At 42.3% G+C, this 24538-nt stretch overlaps 1 protein-coding gene across 12 annotated transcripts in view; it reads right to left on the reverse strand.

The window, feature by feature from the left end:
- LOC139156879 (dystonin-like) overlaps positions 1-24538 on the reverse strand; it is a 400586-nt gene that overhangs the window by 26323 nt on the left and 349725 nt on the right. For all 12 annotated transcript variants that reach the window (XM_070733016.1, XM_070733011.1, XM_070733010.1 and 9 more), the window contains 8 exons: positions 20942-21101; positions 18775-18969; positions 11002-11130; positions 7889-8032; positions 6438-6626; positions 4165-4294; positions 3660-3823; positions 2037-2199 (listed from right to left, as the gene is read on the reverse strand). In XM_070733016.1, the coding sequence (XP_070589117.1) occupies positions 2037-2199; positions 3660-3823; positions 4165-4294; positions 6438-6626; positions 7889-8032; positions 11002-11130; positions 18775-18969; positions 20942-21101 (1274 nt within the window). The remainder of the gene's footprint in view (positions 1-2036; positions 2200-3659; positions 3824-4164; positions 4295-6437; positions 6627-7888; positions 8033-11001; positions 11131-18774; positions 18970-20941; positions 21102-24538) is intronic.

The raw sequence follows: 24538 nt of genomic DNA on the forward strand, positions 1-24538 counted from the left end.
AAGGCATCCGGGGTTTTTTCAGTATCCTCCGGGGTCTTGGTTGTACCTGGTAGGTTCATCACCTGTTTAGCCTTAAACAACAGAGTCCTGAACAAGGTTGGCTTAAACAGGCCTACCGGCTGAGGTTGCTCGGGAGTTGTTTCATCCTCAGAGAGCTCATACTCCCTATCACTGTCCTCTCCCATAAGTGGTTCCTCAGATAAGGACCCCAAGCCTGAGGGGGGCGGTGCTGACCAGACCTGTCCCGGTTGTGATGGTTGCTGAGCATATCTGTTGGCCCCGGCCGTTATGCCCTGTGAATAGACGTTTGCGATAAGGTCCTGCAAGTCTGGTGGCATGTCTTGCCAGGTGCTTGCCTGTGCCCTCAGTCCCGCCGCTGTGGGGGTGAACGTGGCTGTTGGGCCCAAGGAACTCCTTCCAGCTTGGCTAGCTGACCCCGGTCTGTTCCATGAGGGGCCTGGGGAAGACATGGTGTGAGGCAATATAGCTGATTGCCTATCCGGTGACCAGTCCCCTTCAGGTAGGCCAAAACTGAGCGTGGTGGCTTGGTCTGGTGTTGCTTGCCTCTGGCCCAGTGGTACTGTAGCTGGGGAGGCCTGTAAAGCTGCCTCCAGCTTCTTCTCAAGGGCCTTAATGCGTTTTTCGGCCTCCCTTATGGATGAGGCCGAAGCTGAGGCCTGTGAGGTCTTAGACTTCTCTTTAGCCTTCCCCTTGGGCTTTTCTTTGGCCATAGTAGGGGAGGCAGCCCTCTCGGGTCCCGCTTGCTCTTCCATGTACTCACTGTAACTGAAGAACCGTTTGGGCCCTGCAAGCTCGTGACACAGTAAATTTTGCTGGCTCAGAATCAAGAAAAAGATGGCCACCGTCTTTTTGGCCAATTGCGCATGCGCACTGGGGCATATAGCCTCCTCGCGCCCACCAGCTGTCGGAGGACTTCCGGTTACCGCTCTTTTGGGTTGCACAAGTAGCAACCAAGATGGCAGCCCCCATGCCTTTCGTGGCTTTTTTCTCCCTTCCGGGGGGGGGCGTGGGGGGGAGCGCTGCGGCTTCCAGCCCCCTTTGCGGCCATAGCAGCTGTCCTCTGCTTCTCCGGCGGCGCGCTTGCCATTTCGCTGGTCTCGCCATCGATCCCGGCCGTACCAGCTTGCTGTGCTCGCCCTGCGGCTTCCTAGCCGGCGGCGGCGGCGGCGGCGGCTTGTTCGGCGGCCGCCGAACAGCTGAGAGGCGCAGCTCCGCTCTCTGCCTGGAGCCTCGCTACAGCGCCTTCAGGCTACCCAGTGGAGGGGGCGGACCCCTCCACCTTCAGCCGACAGCCCTGGTCTGACCACGGAGGTCAGGGACCCCAGGCTGGGTGCTCCTCTACGGGGTGTTCCCACGGAGGGAATACAAGACCCCTGAGGAGGATCGTTGGGAGTGCTGCCCGCGGAGGGCAGAGACCCCTTCTTCTGTTCATCTCTCTTCTGTGTTCCTTTCAACCTGAAAGACAAAGAACAAGATTAAACAGGTCAAATTCATCAATTTATTACAATTTCATTGTTACATATATGTAAAAATACAATAAAACTCCTAAGGAGCAAAACTCAGTATGTCTCTACTCTTAGACTGAGTTTTTAAAACTGGGGCTCATGGGAGCAGTAAGGGGGCGGTAGCTATTATTATGCTAATTATAACTCAGTCTCTACCAATAGGATTGGTTTATTACCCATGTTGGACTCTCCTTCCAGATGCAGTGGAGAAGAACCCTTCTTGGACTATACTTTAAGAAAGACATATTCTAAGTTATCAGTTCCTCTGATGGACCTTTCTTACTACTAAACATTTATCTTGATGCTTCAATGGATTGTACCAATTTAAATTCTGCTTAGTCATAACCATTAGATCTAATTCCATCTATTGGTCACTAAGAATGTATATGTTATATGCAGTAACATTATTTCAGATACTCAAGAAGAATTATTAACCCCTCTTCTCTCACATTCTTTTTTCTTCACCTGCCATCTGAAATTTCAAGATTAATGGCTTGTTTTAAAACTTACTTGAAGAGAGAATCCCATCAATAAATTCCTGTCTTGTTATCTTTCCATCCTGATCTTTATCTATCCTCCTAAAGAAGTCCATTACTCGAGATTTCTTGTGGTTCATCCATCGCATATACTTCTTCCGCCAAATATCAAAATCAAAATTGGCAAATTCCCTCAGCTGAAAAAAAACAAATCATGAAAATCATTTAAGAGATTATTATGGTACCCAATATTCATGATGCTAAGATCCTGGACAAAAGTGAACATTGATTTCCTCTGTAATGTGAGAAATCAAGGTAGTCCTTTCTATTTCCTGCCTAGGTCTCTAATCTTGAACTCCCAGCTGCCTTGGTCAGGGTGCATGAGTCTGAAGGCTCCATCATACCGCAGTTCAACATTTGTGGGTCCCAAGCTATGTATTAGTCTAGCATGAAGAACGTGCAGAAATAAATTTCATCTGTCATTTGAAAATAAGTTTTAAAATTATTTCCAATTTTTAAAAGAAAGCTTAGCATTCATCGTGATTACTCCTAATACAAAAATAACTCTAAACTATGAATAATAGATTGGAAAACCATCTTTTGAAGAGACTATTGGATTCCATTTTACCAATGCATGATTCTACAGATCATTTGGTCCCAATTTTTGACATAAAACCTTATTTGATTGCAAGGAATGGAAAATGACTTGGTGTCACAAATTTTCTTTCTTTCTTTCTTTCTTTCTTTCTTTCTTTCTTTCTTTCTTTCTTTCTTTCTTTCTTTCTATTTGTGTGCCACCCAACTCATCTAGAGGCAATGCTGTTCCATACAGTTGGTAGTAACATTCTATTTTCTTAGTCATGCATGTCACTTGTCATGTCCTTCCTGTTGGTACCTGCAGAAGCATATGGGTGCCCTGTCCTTCCATGGAGTATTACTGGGTACTTACTATATGGGCTGGTACTTTCCTTCCAAACATTTAGAAGAGAAACTGAGCTGAAAATCAAGTGCTAACTAACTAACTAACTAACTAACTAACTAACTAACTAACTAACTAACTAACTAACTAACTAACTAACAAAACAAATAATAATAATAATAATAATAATAATAATAATAATAATAATAATAATAATTTATTAGATTTGTATGCCGCCCCTCTCCGAGGACTTGGAGCTGCTCACAACAACAATACACAGTGTACAAATCCAATGTTTAAAAAACAATTAAAAAACCCTTATTATAAAATAATCACACAACCCAAATAAACCATACATAAAGCATAATAGCTAAGGGATATTATCAGTTTCCCCATGCCTGGCGACATAGGTGGGTTTTCAGGAGCTTGCAAAAGGCAAGGAGGGTGGGGGCAGTCCTGATCTCCGGGGGGAGTTGATTCCAGAGGGCCGGGGCCACCACAGAGAAGGCTCTTCCCCTGGGTCCTGCCAGACAGCATTGTTTAGTCGACGGGACCTGGAGAAGGCCAACTCTGTGGGACCTAATCGGTTGCTGGGATTCGTGCGGCAGATTTTTCTGAGTGTCAGAGATGGCAAGTGGTTGGTCCCTCCCTGCCCAAGAGGAATGCCATTACCATTCATCCATGAAACAGAACTTTATTTAAGGCCCTGGGGTGGCTGTTTTAACTACTGTCACTAACCTCTTCTAATCGGTCTAAGGCGTCATTAAGTTTCCTTCGTCTCTCAAGGGCCAGGAGCCAGACTTGTTGCCATTTGCTGAGCAAGAGGTTAATCCGTGGATTCTTCGTCTCAATTTGGGTCTGAGCACCTGAAGGATATATATTCGGGATTGTAGAACGTTTTCCTGATAAACATAAAGTGAATTGCACATGCATCAAAAACTACATCTTTCAAAGCAATTCAGAAGAAAAATAATAATATATGCTTGTTTGGTTGCAAATAATACTTTGGTTCCGTTTATGGAGGGCAGCTATGAACCCAGATGGCATGAGTCACAAACAATAGGCCATAGTAATACAAGTTGCCAACTCCTAGTTTATTCTTTCCAGAATAAATGAGGGGGGGAAAAAGATCTTAGGACCATTCCATGTGATTAAAAAAAAGTGAATTACTGTTGCAATCTATAAATAGCAAGTAACCTTGAAATATGATACTCCCAAAGCCTCACAATAGAACATTACTTACTTCCTCCTCTTCCTTTATCCAATATAGGAATATGAGATTGGACAGGGCTAGTTTCAGCTGCTTTTCTTTTATGTGTCTTCGTAACTTTATCTACATCTGGCTGTTTCCTGGTCATCTCTTCCATGAATGTCTGCAATTAAATGGCAATTACTTTGACTAGCATTGCATCAAACTAACCTGAAAAATACCCAGCAAAACAACAGTGGTGTAGTGGTCTATGGGGCCTATCATATATACATAACACAGCTGCTCCACACATGACGTTTTCAGCATTTACCTTAAGGTCAGTATCAATACAGGCAGTCCTTGACTTACAACAGTGATGGTTCAAAGTTACAAAGACACTGGGAAAAGGGACTTATCACCAATTTTCACATTTATGACCATTGCAGTATCCCCATGGTCATGTTTATGACAGTTGCAAAGTCCCAGAGTCATGTGAACATCTTTTGCAACTTTCTGACAAGCAAAGTCAATGGGGAAACCAGATTCACTTAACAACCACGTCATTAATTTAACAACTGCAGTGATTCGCTTAACAAATGTAGAAAGAAAAATCTTATAAAAACGGGGCAAACCTCACTTAAACAAATTTCTTACTTAGCAACAAAAATTCCGGGTTTAATTGAGGTCCTAAATCCAGGACTACCTGTACTATAAATTTTCTAACCCTGAAGTTAAGTCCTACGGAGGACTAATTGATCTGCTGTGAGTGGATGGCAAAACTTCCTAATTCATGGGAAAATAAAATACAGTGGTACCTCGGTTCTCGACCACAATTCGTTCCAGAAGTGTGGTCGAGAACCGATTTGGTTGAGTAATGAATTAATTTATCCTATAGGAAATAATGGAAATGGATTTAATTGGTTCCCAGCCCCTGTTGACCTGCTGGTAACCAATTAAATCTATTTTCTTTATTTCCTATGGGATAAATGTTACCGCCCGGGGCAGCTGCAATCCCAGCAGCTTCAGGGGGCTGAGGAGCTCTATAAGCGCTCCAAGCTGCAGGAAGGGTGGGGGCGGCTGCAATCCCGGCAGCTTCGGAGGCTCCTTTCCTCAGTGCTTCGTCTTATTACTTGTAAGCAGCTGCACCAACTTTCTCCTTCCTGGCGGCAGCAACGGCGGCAGCTTCCCTTCGAGTAGCAACAGCGCCGGGAACGTCACATAATGAAGGGAAGCTGCTGGAGCGACGGCAACTGCTGAGATGGCTCCGCCGGCTTCCCTTCATCAGCTGCTTACAGGTAATAAGACGAAGCACTGAGGAAAGGAGCCCCCTAAAGCTGCCGGGATTGCAGCCGCCCCCACCTTTCCTGCAGCTTGGAGCGCTTATAGAGCTCCTCAGCCTCCTGAAGCTGCCAGGATTGCAGCCGCCCCCGGCAGTAACATTTCGGATAATGAACAAACTTTTCTGTGGCTGTTCGGTATCCGAATTTTTGTTCGGATACTGAAGGAAATTTTTGCCGAAAATTTTGTTCGGTATCCGAAATGTACGACAACCAAGGCATTCGAGAACCGAGGTACCACTGTACTTGTACCACCACCTGAATTGATAGAAAAGTATGTTTTGTCCCACAGGGACAAACTCACAGTACTAAAGATTTTTTAGAAATACGTTTAGAATAAACCTAATGTTGACATGAATCAGTTCTATCTACCAAGCAGCCATTTTTGTTTCTTCTTTTAGTTCCTACCCCCTTTGGACTGACCTTTTTAAAAGAAACTTTCTGCAGACATTGGAGGCAGGTTACAGAGAAAAGAATGCTGCTTATCCTCTGTTAAAACCATTCCCCTTAGCCGAAGCAGTTTTCTTTGAAATGAAGGAAAAACATGCTCTCTGTTTCAAGACACAGCACAGAACATCATGCTTGAAACAAAGGCACCCTAACTTAGCACACAGGTACTCTGGATTAATTTTGTTTTATTTCGGGCCCAAGACTTTTAGTCCCACAGGCTGGAACTTACTGTACTGTTAAAATACTGGCTTAGTTTGCCCTTTGCAAGAACAAAAGAAAAGCTTTAAAAAAACCATGTGCTCTGACATGTTTTCTTTCCAATGTCATTTTGAAGAACTCTTTTGTTCTCTGTACTGCCACTTTGTTTTACGGACAAAAGTCACATGGTGCAAAAAACAAGTATGTAAAGGAATGTGCATGTCTTTGTCAGATATGAGAGCAACCTAGAATTTTCAGTGTTGTCAATTTCTTGTCTGCTTGGAAGTGCTATCCCCACCCGTGCTGAGAAAGGGCCTTGGGAGAATGTCACGGTTCTCTTACCTGATGCTCCGCTATGAGTGCCTTGACATCGTCAATCTCCTGAGGAATTACTTCTTTATCTTTTTCAGTCAGCGTTGCCTCTGCCCACTGCAGCCAGGACAATAATGTTTCCAGTAACTCCTGGTTAGCAATAAGGGCAGCCAGGGCCCCTGCCAATCTCTGCTGATGTTGCTTTGCCCATGCTACCACCTTAAAAAGGAGGAACAGCAATTTGTTATGATTTCTACATTATTGTTGTTGTTCATTCACACCATTAACCCAGTGGTTTTGACCTCCACTCCCTTCTTGCAACAAATCTTCAGAGTAAGAATGAACAGAGCTGATAGCCAATTTATAAGGGGCTATCACTATATACAGTAACTCTTAATTAGTGTTAATGGAACTTTCATGGGCTTTAGATTAGAGTTTTCATTGAAAGTTCAAGAAACAAGCTCAGCTTTTACTTAATGTGATTACTGAAAGCAGAGATAAATACTACAGAGCCCTCTAAATTTCAGACTCCATTTCTTCTTCTTCTTCTTCTTCTTCTTCTTCTTCTTATTATTATTATTATTATTTAGATTTGTATGCCGCCCCTTTACTGTGCCAATTAGAGAAGAACAATATTAGAAAATATTAGGGTTGTCCATCCCTGTTTGAAAGCTATGGTTTATGTTCAAATCCCATTTTCTAGGAGGTGGGCAGGTGTGGGCTACTGCCCAGACGGGGAAGGGGGATGCAGTGGGGTGGTGAAAATGGAGCTCCACCCCAGAGCACTCAATTTGCACTGAAAGGTGTTGAAAGAAAATGCAGGGCGTCCTGCATAAGCCACGCCCACAGTATGGTAGTAAAAAGTTTCACAGCCCTTCACTGGAGGTGGGGTGAGAAACTCACACAAATGCAAATGTATACAAATTTCTGTTTTACCCAATTTCTTTCTCGTGACATAACCATAAAAAAGTCTAAAGGAAGGTCTAGTATTCAAGACAGCACAGAGTTGGCCTTCTCCGGGTCCCGTCGACTAAACAATGTCGTTTGGCGGGTCCCAGGGGAAGAGCCTTCTCTGTGGCGGCCGCGGCCCTCTGGAACCAACTCCCCCCGGAAATTAGAACTGCCCCCACCCTCCCTGTCTTTCGTAAACTACTCAGGGCTCATTTATGCCACCAGGCATGGGGGAGTTGAGATATTCCTTCCCCCTAGGCCATTACAAGTTATGCATGGTATGTTTGTGTGTATCTTTGGTTTTATTATAAGGGTTTTTAGTTGTTTTATTAATTGGATTTCTACATATTGTTTTTATCATTGTTGTTAGCCGCCCCGAGTCTGCGGAGAGGGGCGGCATACAAATCCAATAAATAAATAAATAAATTTTGCTCCCACCAGTTGGAAAATGTCCTTATAACACAGCCTTGTTAATTGCTGGCTGTCAAGGACTGACTGTGACCACATAGGGCTGCATGAATTGGACTGACCTCTTCAAACCTTGCTCGGATGATGGTTATCCAGTGCTTGATGGTAGTGATGGAATCTGGATGGCAAATAGCCAGGATGGCCTCTCCCATACCTGCGGCTTTACTTAGCTCAATCTTTTTTTCTTCCAGTTTCTTCATGAATTCCTAAGGCAGAAACGGTGATTTCCGTGAGATGTTGGCACCAATTCAAAGGGGGGAAATTCAAGTAATTTCAGACTTTGCTGGCAAGGTCAAAGAGACAAATGTTTAACTGAATCGCATGAAGCATTGCAGAATAGGAACAGAAGGAAATAGCAGAAAAGTCCAACCTTCTAAAATGAACATTCTGAAATAAGACTTGAACAGTTGCCAATACAAACCAACTGAAGTGAAACATCATATAACAGTGAGGGACATATTTCAGTTATAAATCATTAATACTGGAATAAAGTAGACAAATGAATTGCTATAACGTTAAAGAAAGACACGTATCCTTAGGTTCCCTTTGCTGCTATTCAAGAGCTACACATCCTTTACAATACTATTTAGATCTTACTGCTTGATCCTGATGATTCAGGAAAACAAATTTCAGCTACTCCAGTGACTTTAATATTTTGGTTAATGTCTGCTTTATGAAAATATTCAGTAAGAATTTGAGTTAACAGGACAGACTGTATTTTTAATTGTTAAAGTAGAGATTAAATTTTTGTAGAAACAAATAATAGATCCTGGCAGAAACAGGTTTCACTTTGCAGGCTTTTGGGCCTCTATTGGAATATTTTCTTACTACTTGACAGAAAGGAACACAGAGAAGAGATGTTAATAATGCACAACACAAGGAATGATTGCTATGAGGTCTTAAATTCTTTTTCAGTCAGAATAAGTTCTGAGACAAGACAAAATTTCTTTTAGACTATCACTCAGCTGCCTTTATCTGCAGCTTGAAAAACACAGAAAATCATACCAGCGGCATTTAATGGTATGAAACATTTTTTTCTTCAGCTGCTCTTTTAAAAAGCAGTATTATTTGTGCATTATTTTTTCAATTTGAATAACACACTTATTTTACTGAACCTTCCTGTATCCTAAGATAAAATCCAAGGCCAGGCCTCAGTTTTTCTGCATTTATTGCAGCACATGCTGAATTTAGGCAAACCCTCATTCATCCAATGCACAAGTCCCAAGCACCAGGAGAACTCATAATATTTTCAAGGACAAGACAGCATGGTTGGAAAGTCATGGTCAGGAAAGTTGAGATTTGTTTATGGAGAGAGGAAATCCCTCAATCCTGCCTTGCTGGTTAAAACCTTTTAGCCACGGGGAAAGAGATGGTTCCTATAAGCCCATTGGGAGATGGGAAAACAGCCAGATCAAAGATAATACCTGGAAGAGAAAGAAAGACTGGTGGGAGGAGATTGGAAAGGTGTAACCTGAGAACAGCTGCCTGCTTTTGATGAACTGGTTTCCAAAAGAAGAACCAAAAGAAAGGGGGGGGGGAGGACTTGAACTGTAATGCTCAAGAAAGTCAAAGAAAATAAGAGGACGATTGCAGATTGCAAGATTAGCCACAGGTGTAATATTGGAATGCATGATGGACTAGCTTAAGGACAGATCATCATGGAGAAAATCTAAGCGGTCACTAGATGTTGACAGCAACTTGATAATACTTAATCATTCAATCAAGTGCTATTTAACAATTCGCTGATCAACAATGAAGCAGACTGTCTCTGGAAATAGACCACTGCCTACAGGAATTATTTAAATAATGGGCCCAATGACCCTTTGTTGGGGATCCTGAGATAGTAGAGTCCTGTAATGGGCGGGGAGTGGGAATCGATTATCTGTAAGAATGATAAAGTGCACTGCTGTCTTATAACAACATCTCCATTATGTAATTAAAAACTTGTGATGGTACACTGAGGATATGCCAGTTGAATTTACGTTTATAGTACAGTGATCCCCCGCTCGTTGCGAGGGTTCCGTTCCAGGACCCCCCGCAACGAGCGGGTTTTCGCGAAGTAGCGCTGCGGAAGTAAAAACACCATCTGCGCATGTGCAGATGGTGTTTTTAACTTCCGCAGCACTAGCGAGGAGCCGAAGATTGGGGGCGGCGCGGCTGTTTTAAAACGTCGCCGCCGGCATGGGGGGCTTCCTAGCAGCCCCCCAAACCTGGGTTGGGGGTCCGGGGGGTGCTGGCAAGCCCCCCATGCCGGCGGCAACGTTTTAAAACAGCCACGCCGCCCCCAATCTTCGGCTCCTCGCTAGCGGGCAGGCAGGCGGCGGACAAGCCGTTCGCTGGCGCTCGCTCTCGCCGCTTTCGAGCTGAGTCCTGAAGCGAATTCGCTTCAGGACTCAGCTCGAAAGCGGCGAGAGCTAGCGCCAGCGAACGGCTTGTCCGCGCTCGCTCTCGCCGCTTTCGAGCTGAGTCCTGAAGCGAATTCGCTTCAGGACTCAGCTCGAAAGCGGCGAGAGCTAGCGCCAGCGAACGGCTTGTCCGCGCTCGCTCTCGCCACTTTCGAGCTGAGTCCTGAAGCGAATTCGCTTCAGGACTCAGCTCGAAAGCGGCGAGAGCTAGCGCCAGCGAACGGCTTGTCCGCGCTCGCTCTCGCCGCTTTCGAGCTGAGTCCTGAAGCGAATTCGCTTCAGGACTCAGCTCGAAAGCGGCGAGAATGAACGCCGTGGGCGGGCGAAGGGCGGGCGGCAGCGAGGAGTTTGCGTGGGCGGTGGGGAAACTCCTTGCTGATGCCCGCTGCTCGCCCTCCCGCCAGCAAGAGGGGGAAGACCCAGGGAAGCCGCCCAGCAGCTGATCTGCCGGGCGCCATCTACGCATGCGTGCCCATAGAAAAAAGGGCACGCATGCGCAGATGGTGTTTTGACTTCCGGGTTGAAAAATCGCAAATTACCCTGTTCGCAATGGTCGGGGACGCAATAACCGGGGGATCACTGTATTATCAAAAGCATCAGTTACATAAACAGGATTTCAGACTGCATCAACTGCTCTGCTTAATAAGACCTCACTTCTAGGACAGAAAACATAGTGTCTTTGCTAGAGATAAATGAGCCAGGAGTGGTTTCATTTTATTGTCACATTCCTATAAATCTAATTTTGAACAGCGGTCCATTATCCAACTCACTCTATGCTGATCTATTAGCAAACGCAGAGCCTCTTCGTCATCTGGTAGGATCCCATGGAAACGCAGGGTCTGCTCAGCTTCAGCCAGCCACTCCAGAAGCACATGGACAATTGAGTGGAATTCCTCTGCCTGCACAAGTGTGTGTGTGTGTGTGTGAAGAAAAGACAGAACAAATATGTATGAAAACAATAGGCTCAGAATGGCAGTTAATTATCATTTGGCAACAAAGTCACATTAACTTTCAAGTAAGAAATCTGATTTAAAACATTTTGCTATCCGTGACACTGAAATATCAAACCTTTTTAAAGAAAAAAAAATCCGAAGAAAGTCCAATAAACTGTTTATAGATTCTTTTAAATATAACATTTATGCCACACATGAAAGTTGCATAAGCAATTTACTCTCCTGCCTACAGATTTAAAAAAACAACGCTGAAGTCTATGAGCTGGAGCCATGCTAATGAACATCAGTTAGTTTGAGGAAGGAAAGGGGGAAGTTAATTAAAGCTGTGTATGGATCCAGGTTTCTGAGAGTTGAAAGCAACGCTACCACTGAGATGGTAATTTGAGATGACAGCGTTTCCTTTTACTTAGATACCGTACAAGCTTTAGTTTTTCAAATTATAATAGTTTTTCAGAGTCCTGAACAAACAGAAACACGGGGTCTTCCCAAACATACATGTACAGATAGTTCTTGACTTACAACCAAGTGTTTATCAAGTGTTTGAATTTATGATGGACTAAGACTACTTGTGATCCAGGTTCTCATTGGGTGTGTGGGTGTGTGGGTGTGGCAACCCTCCCTCTGTGGTCACATGAACACATTTTGGGCTCTGGGTAACTAGTCCACATATATAGCCATCTGCAGCATCCCAAAATCATACGATTGAGATTCATAATATATTTTTTTTGACATTTTCTTCAAGTTTCTGCCAAAAAGTGCTCAACAGCCTGTAATGATTCACTTAATGACTGTTGCAAAAAAGGTTGTAGAATCAGGTGGGGGTCATATGCAGGGGTGGGCTCCTACCAGAACTGGGGGTGGGGGGGATATTTGTAGGAAAAGTGCCCCATTCTGACTCTACCTCTGGGCAGCCACATGCAACCAGCAAGATCCCGGTGAAAATCACTAGGTTTTTTTTTTTTTTTTTTGGAAAATATACTTTATTTATTTACAAATATAATTAAAAACAAGGAAAGGGATTGGGGGGGAAGGGGGACAGAACGAAGGGATGGGGGTGGGGTAGGGTAAGAAGGGGAGGGAGAATTCAAAAACAAAACATTTATGATAGAATTGTAATACATGTGAGTTGTAATACACAAGTGTCTTAAAGGGAATGTAGTAACTCTTACTTTCCTAATCTTAATATTTATATATGGAAATAACTCAAATGTCGTATTTCTTAGTATATATAGGCATTAAAGTTCTAGCGGTGAAAAGGAAGAGGAAAGAAAAAAAAGGAAAGGGAGAGAGAGAAGAATCTGCAATTAATGCAGACGTTTTTATGGACGACTTTTGTTTAGTTGTAGTGTGGGGAGTATATAGGTGATATAATGGATGTATATAAAGATTAGTTATTCTAAAGGTAGTTAATACGTTTATAGTGTGTGTTGAGTTAGTTAGAAGACAGATAAAAAGAGATTTAATATATTTTCTTGTTGCAAATTTAATTAGTTTTTGGTGCTTCTTTTCTAATTTATTTTAATATTAATTTAAGTGTTGAAGGTACTTTTGGGTGTGATAAAGTGTGAATTTTACAGTAAAAGTTTTTTGTATTTTTTCTGAGAAACCCATTTATGCCAATTTTCCCATACTTCGTAGTATTCTGAGTCTTTTTTGTTTTGTGCTTCCATTGCTATTTTAGACATTTCCGCGCAATCATTAATTTTCGTAATTATTGTAAAGAAAGAGGGTACTTGATCGGATTTCCAAAGAGAGGCATATGATATTCTAGCTGCAGTTATAATTTGTAGTATAAGATATTTTTGTGTCTTGGTAAGGTTTTGTCTAAATATACCTAAAAGATAAAGCTCGGGTTTGAGTGGTAATTTGATTGACATGACTTGGTCGATTAGGGATTGAATTGTTGTCCAATATTTTTGTGCAATTGGGCATGTCCACCATGTGTGGTAGTAAGTTCCAGGTTTGGTCTTGCACTTCCAGCAGTTCGGTGAGAAGTTGGGAAACATTTTGGATATTCTTGTTGGGGGCAAATGCCAACGATAAAACATTTTAATTTGGTTCTCCTTGTAAGACATTGCCGTTGTCATTTTATAATTTGATGTCCATGTTTTCTCCCACTCAATTAGGTTAATCGTATATCCAAAATTCTGAGCCCAAGCTATCATACAGCATTTCACTTGCTCTTCGGGATTTTCTTGGATTAGTAAGTAGTTGTACAATTTTGAGATCATTTTTGTAGAGGGGCCGAAAAGAATCGTGTCTATTACATTATTATTTTGAAATCCAAATTGCTTTTTGTGTTGTTCGTATTTTAATTTAATTTGTAAATATGTTAACCAGTCTATATTAATTCCTTGATTGTTCAGTTGTTGTTTAGGGATAAGAGCATCTGATTCGTCGAGTAATTGTTGGTATCTCAGAATTTTAGAGTGCGAGAAAAGATTGGGAAGGATTAGTATTTCATTGGGGGATATCCATTTTGGTATTGAGGTGTAATAAATTTTTTTAATAGTAAACCAGATTGTTATTAGTGTTTTGCGTAAATAATGATTTTTGAAATATTTAGGTATTTTGTGGTAGTCTGCTGTCAAGAAAGTATGCCACCCAGCAAGAAGATCGAATCCTTCCAGAGTTAGGAGTCTTGTATTTTGGAGCGTAATCCAATTTTTAATCATGGTTAAAATGGTAGCTTGATAATACATATAAAAATCTGGAAGTCCAAGTCCACCCCTGGATCTAAGGTCTTGAAGGTTTTTCAATTTTATTCTGGCCTTCTTCTTGGTCCAAATAAACTTCTTTACTTGTTTGTGAAGAGTATTGAAAAAGGTTTTATTCAAATTTATTGGAGCAACTTGAAATAGATAAAGAAACCTTGGAAGAATGTTTGATTTTATGGCAGCTATTTTCCCCATAATAGATAGGTTTAATTTTGACCATCTGTTAAGATCTTGTTGTATTTCTTTAATTAATCGTTCGTAATTGTCTTTTTTGATCGTAGCATAATTCGAAGTCATCCAGATTCCTAAGTATTTAATTTTTTTTGTGGTCTTTAATTTAATTAATTCTTCCAAGGTAAGTATCTCTTTTGGTATCATATTTTTTGTCAAGATTTGAGTTTTATTTTTATTGATTTGCAAGCCAGATATTTCACCAAATTTGTAAATTTCGTCAAATAAAATGGGTGCTGTTCGAATTGGATCTTGTAGGATAAATACAATGTCATCCGCAAAGGCCTGCAATTTGTAATGTTCTTTTTTAATCATAATACCGTGAATTTGTGAGTTGTTTCTTATAGTTTTGAGAAAGGTCTCGATGGCCAGAATAAAAATAAGTGGGGACAGAGGGCATCCTTGACGTACACCCTTAGTTATAGTAATTGTGTTGGTAATATCATTGTTAAAGAGAATTTTGACCGATTGGGTAGAATAAATAGTTTTGATTAGATTGAAAAATTTGGAGCCGAAATTCATGTATTTAATTTGATTTATAAGATAGTGCCATTGAAGACTGTCAAAAGCTTTTTTGAGATCCATAAATACTAATGCAGCTGCTTTGTCATAGTTTTTGTCATAGTATTCCAAGGCATTTAGTATAGTTCTTGTGTTCGTGGAAATGTTTCTTCCCGGAAGGAATCCGTTTTGGTCAGAATGGATAATTTTGTTTAATATATTTTTTAGTCTGTCCGCAATTATTGATGCAAATATTTTATAGTCAGTATTAAGTAATGCAATCGGTCTGTAATTCTCCAAATGATGTCTATTTTCAATGTCTTTAGGGATAAGGGTTATATAGGATTCAAACCAGGACGTGGGCAGTTTTGCATGTGAGAGCGCATTGTTATAGATGTCTAAGAGTATGGGTGCCATTATATCAATATGATATTTATAAAATTCAGATGGAATTCCGTCTGGTCCTGGGGTTTTATTGTTTTTTTGTTTGTTTATTGCAGCCTCAATATCCGAAATAGAAATTGGTTTGTTTAGAAGGGTTCTTTGGTCATCTGTTATCATGGTTGTTTGTTCATTTGTTTGTAAATATTTTGATATTAAATCGGCATCCAAATTTGAGACTTGATAGAGTTGTTGATAAAAGTTTTGGATAATTTGTTTTTTATCAGAATTGGTCGTTTTCAATTGTCCAGAAGGGTCAACTAAAGTATCTATGTTTCTATCTGATTTTTGATGGGCTAGTTTGAGAGAAAGCCAACGTCCTGGTTTATTGGCCGATTCAAAGTATGTTTGTTTCGCATTTTTAACCTTTTGAGCAATGTGTTGTTGTGTTATTAAATTTATTTGATGTTTGATCGTATTTATTTCTAATAGAATTATGTTATTTTTAGGATCATTGCAAAGTAGCTTTTCTGCTTCTTGAAGAGAGATGTTTAGTTTTTGAAGTTGCGCATATTTTTCTTTGTTTTTGTTTGCTGTATATGAGATGTAAATACCGCGTATATATGCTTTAGTGGCGTCCCACGCTATTTCGCTGGGTATCTCGCCATTAAAGTTAATTTGGATGAAAGGGGGGATATCATTCTGTATTTTATGTTGGAATTGTTTTTGGTTTATCACTGTTGAGTACATCGACCATCTATGCGGAATATTGTAAGTATTGTCTCTTATTGTGAGTAGGAGGGGATTGTGGTCTGCCCAAGTTGCATTGAGTATTTGAACATCAATTATTTCATTTATGATTTCTATATTAGACCAAGCCATGTCAATACGTGAGCAGGTTCGATGGGGGGGAGAAAAAAGGTATATTGTATAGATTTAGGGTAAAAGTATCTCCAAATGTCTTTTAAGGCATATTCATAAATTATTTGTTGAAAGGTAGAGGGAATAATGTTACGAGTACGGCACTTGGAGTTACCTTTATAATCCTTGTTTACATCAACTATTGCGTTAAAGTCTCCGATTATTACAAAATTGTTTAGATCTAATTCTAATATTTTTTTGTGTAAGTTTTTAAAATAGGAAGATTGTCTAACAGATGGTGCATATATTGATATTATATTTATTGTTCTTTTATTTTGTAAAGTTATTTGCACAATTAGTAATTGACCATTTTCATCGGTATATATTAATGTTGGAGAATAAATTTTTTTAACATATAGAACTATGCCTCTCTTTTTTTCGGAGGCGGAAGCACAAAAGAATTCAAACTCAGATTTAATTTTAAGGTTGGGGATAGCTAAAAGAGTAGTATCTTCATTTTTAATGTGGGTTTCTTGTAGTGAAATTACATCATAGTTGTTTTCAAATAGTTTATGGAATATTTTTTGTCTCTTTTTATATGAGTTCAGACCATTTATGTTTGTTGAGAATAGTGTGATTTGGGGTTGTTTATTGTTGTGGTGTTGGTTCCTTAAATTTCTCCTTTCTTGCCTCAGCTCTTGCCCGGGTAACTGGTCCATGTTTGCTTGACTCGTCATTCTGAATTTGTAATTCTTGATCGTTGTTTATCAGATTGTCATCAAGGGTAGCTTCTTCATTTCGGGGAGTGTCTCTAGTGTCGAATTCTTTAAGGGCAGACTGATCCATCTTCAAGATGTGGGCGTAGAAATCTCTTGCATCTTCAGGAGTGGAAATTTTATATTTTTTATCCAGAAGTGTGATCGTCATTCCCTCTGGTATCATCCACCTAAACTGTATAGATTCTTTATTTAATTTGGTGGCTAGCGTTTGATAGGGTTTGCGTTTCTCCCTTACCCGCTTTGGGATTTGGCGTAGGATTACTATGTCTCGACCTTGGTGGGTAGCTGGATTATCCTTAGAGGCATTGTAAATTTCGTCTCTGAATTTCCTTTTGAGAAAACGTACATGGACCTCTCGTGGGAGTCTGTTCCGTCTAGCGTATGAAGTTGTAAGCCGGTATACCTCGTCCATTTGTGCTAAAATTTCGTCCGTTGGTTTATCAATGATTTTAGCTATTATTGTCGCCACCGTGTGAGGAAGGTCTTGTTGATCGGTTTCTATGATATTTTTGGAAACGCAAAAAAAAGGCTGATTTCTCGATTCATAAGGGACTCTTCCAGGGATTTGTTGGTGTATTCTGCCTTCGCTTCTGAAAACTGAAATTTGGTATCCATCCTGTTGGTTAATTCTTCAATATTATTTATTTTTTCTGTATTCTTGGTAATTGTTTCACAAACGACTTCCATTTGGTCTTCCAATTTGTTCGTTCGCTCTTCAAGATGACCCGCGTGTTCTTGAATTTTCTTGATGTCCTGCTTCATTTCTCCCATCGTTCCCTGTATAAATTCAAAATTAATATCTAATGTGTCTTGCATTTTGTTCATCTACTCCAATAAGGCGTTTAGTGATATATTGGGAATTTCCTGTGTTTGTTGTTGGAGAGATGTTTTGTCTGACAAGTCAGCTGAACGTTGCTGGGTTGAATTTGGTGTTGCAGGCTGATTGGGGTTTTTCTTCCAAGATTTCATTAAGGTTGGTTGATTTGAGGTAGACATTTTTGTATTAGGTTTTTTTTTAATCAGCAATTTTTGCCAAAATCTTGTTCACGCGAGGATGCTTGTGCATGATTTTGGTTGATGTGCATGCGCAGCAACCAAATCTCACCATGGTGCCTAAAGCGGCAAAGCCCCAGCCGTGTAGGCAGCAGCAATAGGGGTGGGGCCGAGCTCCGGCTGCCCGGCTTGCTCCCTGCGCCGCATCTTCTAGGCACAGTGAGAGTGAAGCAGGAAGAGGGTGCTGCTGTTGCAGCAGGGCGAAGGAATCAGAAAGCATGCATCTTGGATTCTTCGCAAAAGGTAAGGGCCGGACTGGGTGTGCTGCAAGCGGCGGGGCTGGGCTGGCTGCAAGTGACGGGGCCATAAACGGTGGGGCTGGGTGGGCTGCCAGTAGTGGGGACGTGGAGTTCAGAATGGGTGTGTGTGACTGGAGGTCTAGACTTACCTTTTTCTTGGCCAATTTTTGCCTTTTTTGCTTCTGCACATGCGCAGAAACCGAATCTAATGCCAGGAGTGTGCTGTGTGTGCGCATGTGCGCTCCTGGCCCATTACAGTAGCCCATTACAGTAGCGCCAGGAATGGCTGCCCATTACTAGTCATATATTGAGCAGCATACTTACTGGCATAACTTTGAACAGTAATTTCAGGCTCAATTATGGTTGTAAGTGAAGGACTACCTAGATACTTTGCAGCAAGTGGTGGAGACATTTTATAGTTATTCTTTCTTTCTATCTATCTATCTATCTATCTATCTATCTATCTATCTATCTATGTCAAATTATATATAATTATATATAAATGGGATTTGCTTGGGAACCAGAAATGTTGCTCAAAATTCAATTTGTTCTGTACAAGTAAATCTGCTACTTTTGTACAGGTTGTTTTCAGTTCCAAATATTTTCAGACAGTTTGAACAAGACTGACGGGGAAAAAAAATCTGAAAATCAGAGCATTTGCAGACCATTACATGGAATAATGTATGAATCTTCCCACAAGTGCTTGTTCATCCAATAATTCTGCTTAAAAGTGTAAGAAATAGATCTCCTGCCTTAACATCACACGTGGATCAAGTAATTATGATTCCTTACATAGATGGAATTCAGTGCAATGCCTTTAGTTCTCACCTGATGAAGGGCCTGTTCCAGTCGAGTTTGCTTGGAGACAGACAGCGTACACACAGTCTCCCATCGAGTACCAAGCTCCTGCATTTGAACCTTAACCCAAGAGGAATCATCACGGCTACCTTCTATCAGCTCTCGAGCGGAGCGTTTCAGGGCTTGAACACTACTGGTCCTTTTCCCCAGTTCCTTTTGGAAGCCCTGAGCAAAGGAAATAAAAAATGACTCTCTGCTAAAACACTGTTAAGCTTCTTTATGACTTACATGCAATGTGGCTTTTTTTTCCTATATAAAAAAACCTACTTGATCACAGCTAGTTTCTAAAAGCGTAAATTGCATTAAAAAATTTAAAAGATAAATTGGACTAAATCCTTCCATTTCAAAATTTTATTAAACTCTTGTATTCTATCCTTTATCCTTTACATTTTCTAATGTAAGTTTATTTCTTCTTGCTTTGCTCTTAATCAGTAGCATTTTATATATGTAATCTACAATAAAAGTCAGAATGGATATATTCAAACCTCATTTAGAAAATGGGTTCTTCTAATGGGAAGAATGCTGACGATGTAAAACTTTTCAACACCACCGATAACACAGTTACTCTCCCAAAAGACCTTAACTTTGTGTCTGAATGGTCAAACATCTGACAACTCCAAATCTCAACCAAGAAATGCTCTGTCCTACACATTGGCAAAATGAATCAGAACACCAAATACAAGCTGAACAAAAAGACCTTACAGACAACCCTCACTCTGTAAAAGAGCTTGGAATACTTATATCAAATGAACTAAGAGCCATAGCCCACTGCAACAATATCGCCAAAAAGACTTCAAGAACCTAATCCTATGTAGCTTCTGCTCTGGTAATCTCCGGTAATCTCATACTAACCAGAGCATACAAAACGTTTGCCAGACCAATCCTTGAATACAGCTCACATCGCATTTCAGACATAAATGCTCTAGAAAATGTCCAGAGATACTTTACTAGAAGATCCCTCCATTCCTCCACTCGCAACAGTATACCCTACACAACTAGACTTACAATCCTAGGTTTAGAAAGCTTAGAACTATGTCGCCTTAAAACATGACCTAAGCACAGCCCATAAAGTCATCTACTACTATTTCCTTCCTGTTAGCAACTACTTAAACTTCAACTGCAACAACACATAAGCACACAAGAGATACAAACTTAAAGTAAACCGCTCTCAACTCGACTGCAGGAATACGACTTTAGTGACTGAGTAGTTGATGCATGGAACTCACTACCTAACTCTGTAGTATCATCAACTAACCCCCAAAATGTTTCCCTTAGACTATCCACTGTTGACCTCACCCGATTCCTAAGAGGTCAGTTAGGGGCATGCATAAGTGTGCCTTCTGTTCCCTGTCGTAATGTTTCTCTCTTACTAGTATCACGTACAGTATATAAACATTGTTATATCTTTGTATATCACCAATATGTACTTGACAAAACAAAACAAAACAAATAAATAAAAAATAAAAAATGTTTTTAGGAGCTCTCTAGTCTGCAGGACCATTGAGAGAAGGAAATATTTGTTGGTTCATTAATTGAAATCTACGGTATTACTGAAATCTAATGTAATTACTCATTAATATGGCTTGTTGAAATCAACTAAATCAGATGATTTATTGAATTATTTTTCAATCAATTATAATTATACAATTCAGGATTGAAATGTAATGCTAATCTACATTGGATGCTTTTAATTTAGTTTAAATTATCATATCAAGAAGGAAAGGGACAGGCTCTCTGTGAATTGGAAATAAGCTAGGTCAAATCTCAACAGAGTAAACTATGATTATTTATGATTTCAAAATTTAAAAATCCTTATATTATTTGAGATCAAGAGAATGTTGCCTTACCCACAGGTAATTTACAAGGCACAAGCTACAAACTTTTTGAAATAATCAGTTAAATAACTCAGTTTTATAAAGTAGCAGAGATTCCAAAACAAAATTTCAAGCCAACCAAATCCCCAGAGTTTTTTCTAAGATTACTTTTCCAGAAAACCTAAAATGTAGGATTTTTAATTTATTAAATAGTTTCACCAGACTTTCTTACAATTTATAAATTGGTATCAGTCACCCAATCAAATCAACTTGTAGAGCCAGACTTAAAAAGAATACAAATATTACTTAAATATGGTCATTACCTTGTGATTATCTATTAAATTCATCACTAAATCAATGTCTCCATGCACAGGCTGATCTTCTGCCAGCTGCGGTTCCACTTTATAAAGCCAATCTATTAGAGCCTGAAGAGCATCAGTAAATTGTCCAGAAAACAGGAGAGCTTCTTCCAGTTTGTTTTGTCTGAAGAAAGAAGATAAAGCAAATACAGTGATACCTTGTCTTACAAACTTAATTGGTTCCGGGACAAGGTTCTTAAGGTAAAAAGTTTGTAAGATGAAACAATGTTTCCCATAGGAATCAATGGAAAAGCGATTAATGCGTGCAAGCCCCAAATTCACCCCTTTTGCCAGCCGAAACGCCCCTTTTTGCACTGCTGGGATTCCCCTGAGGGTCCCCTCCATGGGAAACCCCACCTCTGGACCTCTGTGTTTTTGTGATGCTGCGATTTCACTGAGTCTCCCCTCGCTGAGAAACCCAACCTCCGGACTTCCGTTGCCAGCGAAGCACCCGTTTTTGTACTGCTGGGATTCCCCTGCTGGGATTCCCCTGCAGCATCACAAAAACACGGAAGTCCGGAGGTTGGGTTTCCCATGGAGGGGAGCCTCAGGGAAATCCCAGCAGCGCAAAAAGGACCGTTGAACTTACCTGAACGGTCTTCTCGCTGCACTGTGAGGAGAGTCCAATGTGGGTTGTTCTTCAGCCTCATTGGCAGGGACTGAGTTAAAAATTAACATAATTATGTCCCGCCCCCCTCTACCTCCTCAGGTTCAGTCAAGAAAAACGAAGGAATAGTGTAAACAAACCAATTTTATTAACTAAGAAGTTAAACTGGTAACGAACTGAACCCCTGGGCCAAGAAGCCGGGAGGGTTTGGACTCTCCTCACAGTGCAGCGAGAAGACCGTTCAGGTAAGTTCAACGGTCCTTCTCCCCTGCACTGTTCGGAGAGTCCAATGTGGGATATACCCAAGCAAACCAACTAGGGCGGGATAGGCTGGACCAGGGGTGTCTGAACACAAACCCGTTGCAGCACTCTGCGACCGAATGCCGCTTCCGATGAAGCGAATGAGTCTATACGGTAGTGTCTGATGAAAGTCGTGGGGGCCGCCCAGGTTGCGGCCCGACAGATGTCATCGATTGACGCCTGTGTGTTCCAGGCGGCAGTGGTGGCTGCACTTCTGGTAGAGTGAGCCGTGATTGTCCTTGGCAAAGGTGTCCCACGTGTCCTGTATGCCTCCATAATGCAGGACCGGATCCATCGGCTGATAGTTTTAGAGGACACCTTGTTGCCCATGGATCCTGGGAAGAAGGAAACGAATAATGCTTCTGATTTCCTGAAAGAGCTGGTCCGTCGAATGTAAATCTTTAGAGCTCTACGGACGTCCACTTTGTGCCAGCGTAAGACTGACGGGTGTGAGCCGTGGGTACAGAAGTCCGGTAATATTATGTCCTGGGATCTATGAAATCTTGTGTTGACCTTCGGCAGAAAGCTGGGATCTAACCGAAGAGTAACCCGATCTGGGTGGAACACGCAAAGGTCCGGCCGGACTGACAATGCCGCGAGTTCCGACACCCTGCGAGCAGATGTGATGGCCACTAAGAACGCTACTTTGATTGATAGAAGGCGAAGCGTGATTTCTCTCAGTGGTTCAAAAGGAGGTCCTGTAAGGGCCTGTAAGACCAAAGTCAAATCCCAGGATGGGAAGTGATGGATAACTGGAGGAGAAAGATTCGAGGCTCCTCGGAGAAAGTCTTTAACCCATGGATGATGGGAAATCGGTCGAAGGGGGTCTGGTCTTAAGACCGTGGCGATAGCTGCCACCTGCCTGCGAAGGGTGTTTGGGGTCAGCCCTTCGTCCAGCCCCTTCTGTAGGAAGTCTAATAGATGTAAGATGGAGGCTGAGCGAGGGGGGATCTCTCGAGCTCTGCAGAATCTACAAAACGCTGCCCATGTCGCTTGGTAAATGCGAGTCGTTGACGGGCGTCGAGCCGATTGGATGGTATGGATGACCTTTTCCGACAGGGATTCCGCCCTCAAGCGGTCCCCCTCAATCTCCACACGGCAAGCCTCCACCACTGAGGCTCTGGGTGCACCAACGACCCCTGGGTGAGGGAGAGTCTGTGGTATGGGATCCTCCATGGCGGGGAGGTTGAGAGGTCCATCAAGTCCGCGAACCATGGTCGTCTGGGCCAAAAGGGGGCGACGAGAATCACTTCCGCCTGCTCCGAGAGTATCTTGGAGACTACCCTGGGTAGAAGGCAAGTCGGAGGGAAGGCGTAGAGTAGACCCCTTGGCCATGGGGAGAGGAGCGCATTGATACGGTCGGCTCCCGGGCACGGGAACCGGGAGTAGAATCGGACCACTTGGTTGTTGAGGTGGGTCGCGAACAGGTCCACTACCGGTTCCCCATAACGGTGTATAATGTCCTGGAAAACCTCCGGGTTCAATGACCATTCCCCCGGGTCGATGGTTGTGCGGCTCAACCAATCCGCCTGGGTGTTGTCTGATCCTGAGATGTGTTCTGCTTGGATCGAGACCAGGTGTGTTTCCGCCCAAGACATCAGGGAGTGAGCCTCCTCCATCAAACGGCCCGACCTCGTACCTCCCTGATGATTTATATGGGCCCTTGTTGCTACGTTGTCCGTCATGACGAGGACATGCTGTCCCTCTACCCGGTCTTTGAAGGAGTGGAGTGCCTTGAAGACTGCCCTTAGTTCTAGTAAGTTGATATTGGGGTCCCTCAGGTCGTCTGCTGTCCAGAGACCCTGGGCCACTCTGGAGCCGCAATGTGCTCCCCAGCCGGAGAGGCTCGCATCTGTAGTGATCGTCACCTCCCGATGGTGTAGGAAGGGAGAGCCTCTGGTCAGCGCTTGGGACGTCCACCAGGGCAGAGAGTGACGGACGGGTAACGTGAGACGTACCTGGTGTTTGGAGTGGCTCATGCGTGCTCTTTGGAAGGGGAGGAGGAGCCATTGAAGCGGGCGGGCATGCAGCCGCGCCCATGGGACGATGCTGATGCAGGAGATGAAGACTCCTAGCAGCTGGGATAGAAGGGCCAAGGGGACCCTGGTGCGGTGCTGAATAGAAGCTATCAGCGTCCTCACCCTCTGCTGCCTCTCTGATGACAGGTAAACGATTCCGGCTGCAGAGTCTATCAGAGTTCCCAAATGTAAGAGCTGTTTGGTTGGATTCAGGTGGCTTTTCACATAGTTGATCGTGAAACCACAGGTCTCTAGAGAACGTATTGTCCGTTGTAGATCTAGTCTGGCCTGTTGAGGGCTGCTGGACAAGATGATTACGTCGTCCAGATAGGCCATGAGACGAATGGATCTGGTTCTCAGGTCGGCTGTCAGTACATCCAGAAGCTTGGTGAAAGCTCTGGGGGCCGATGAAAGTCCGAAGGGCATTGCCCTGTACTGGAAATGATGGTCCTGTATACAAAAGCGGAGGAAACGTCGATGATGTGGATGAACTGGTACGTGCAGGTACGCCTCTTTGAGGTCGATGGAGGTCATCCAGTCGTGGTGTCGGATGGATGCCAGGATTGACTGTAAGGAATGCATCTTGAAACGTTGGTAGCGAACATAGATGTTCAGCTGCTTGAGGTTGAGAATCAG

Source organism: Erythrolamprus reginae, chromosome 1 (genome assembly GCF_031021105.1).
Source record: "Erythrolamprus reginae isolate rEryReg1 chromosome 1, rEryReg1.hap1, whole genome shotgun sequence".
NCBI classification, from domain to species: Eukaryota; Metazoa; Chordata; class Lepidosauria; order Squamata; family Dipsadidae; genus Erythrolamprus; species Erythrolamprus reginae.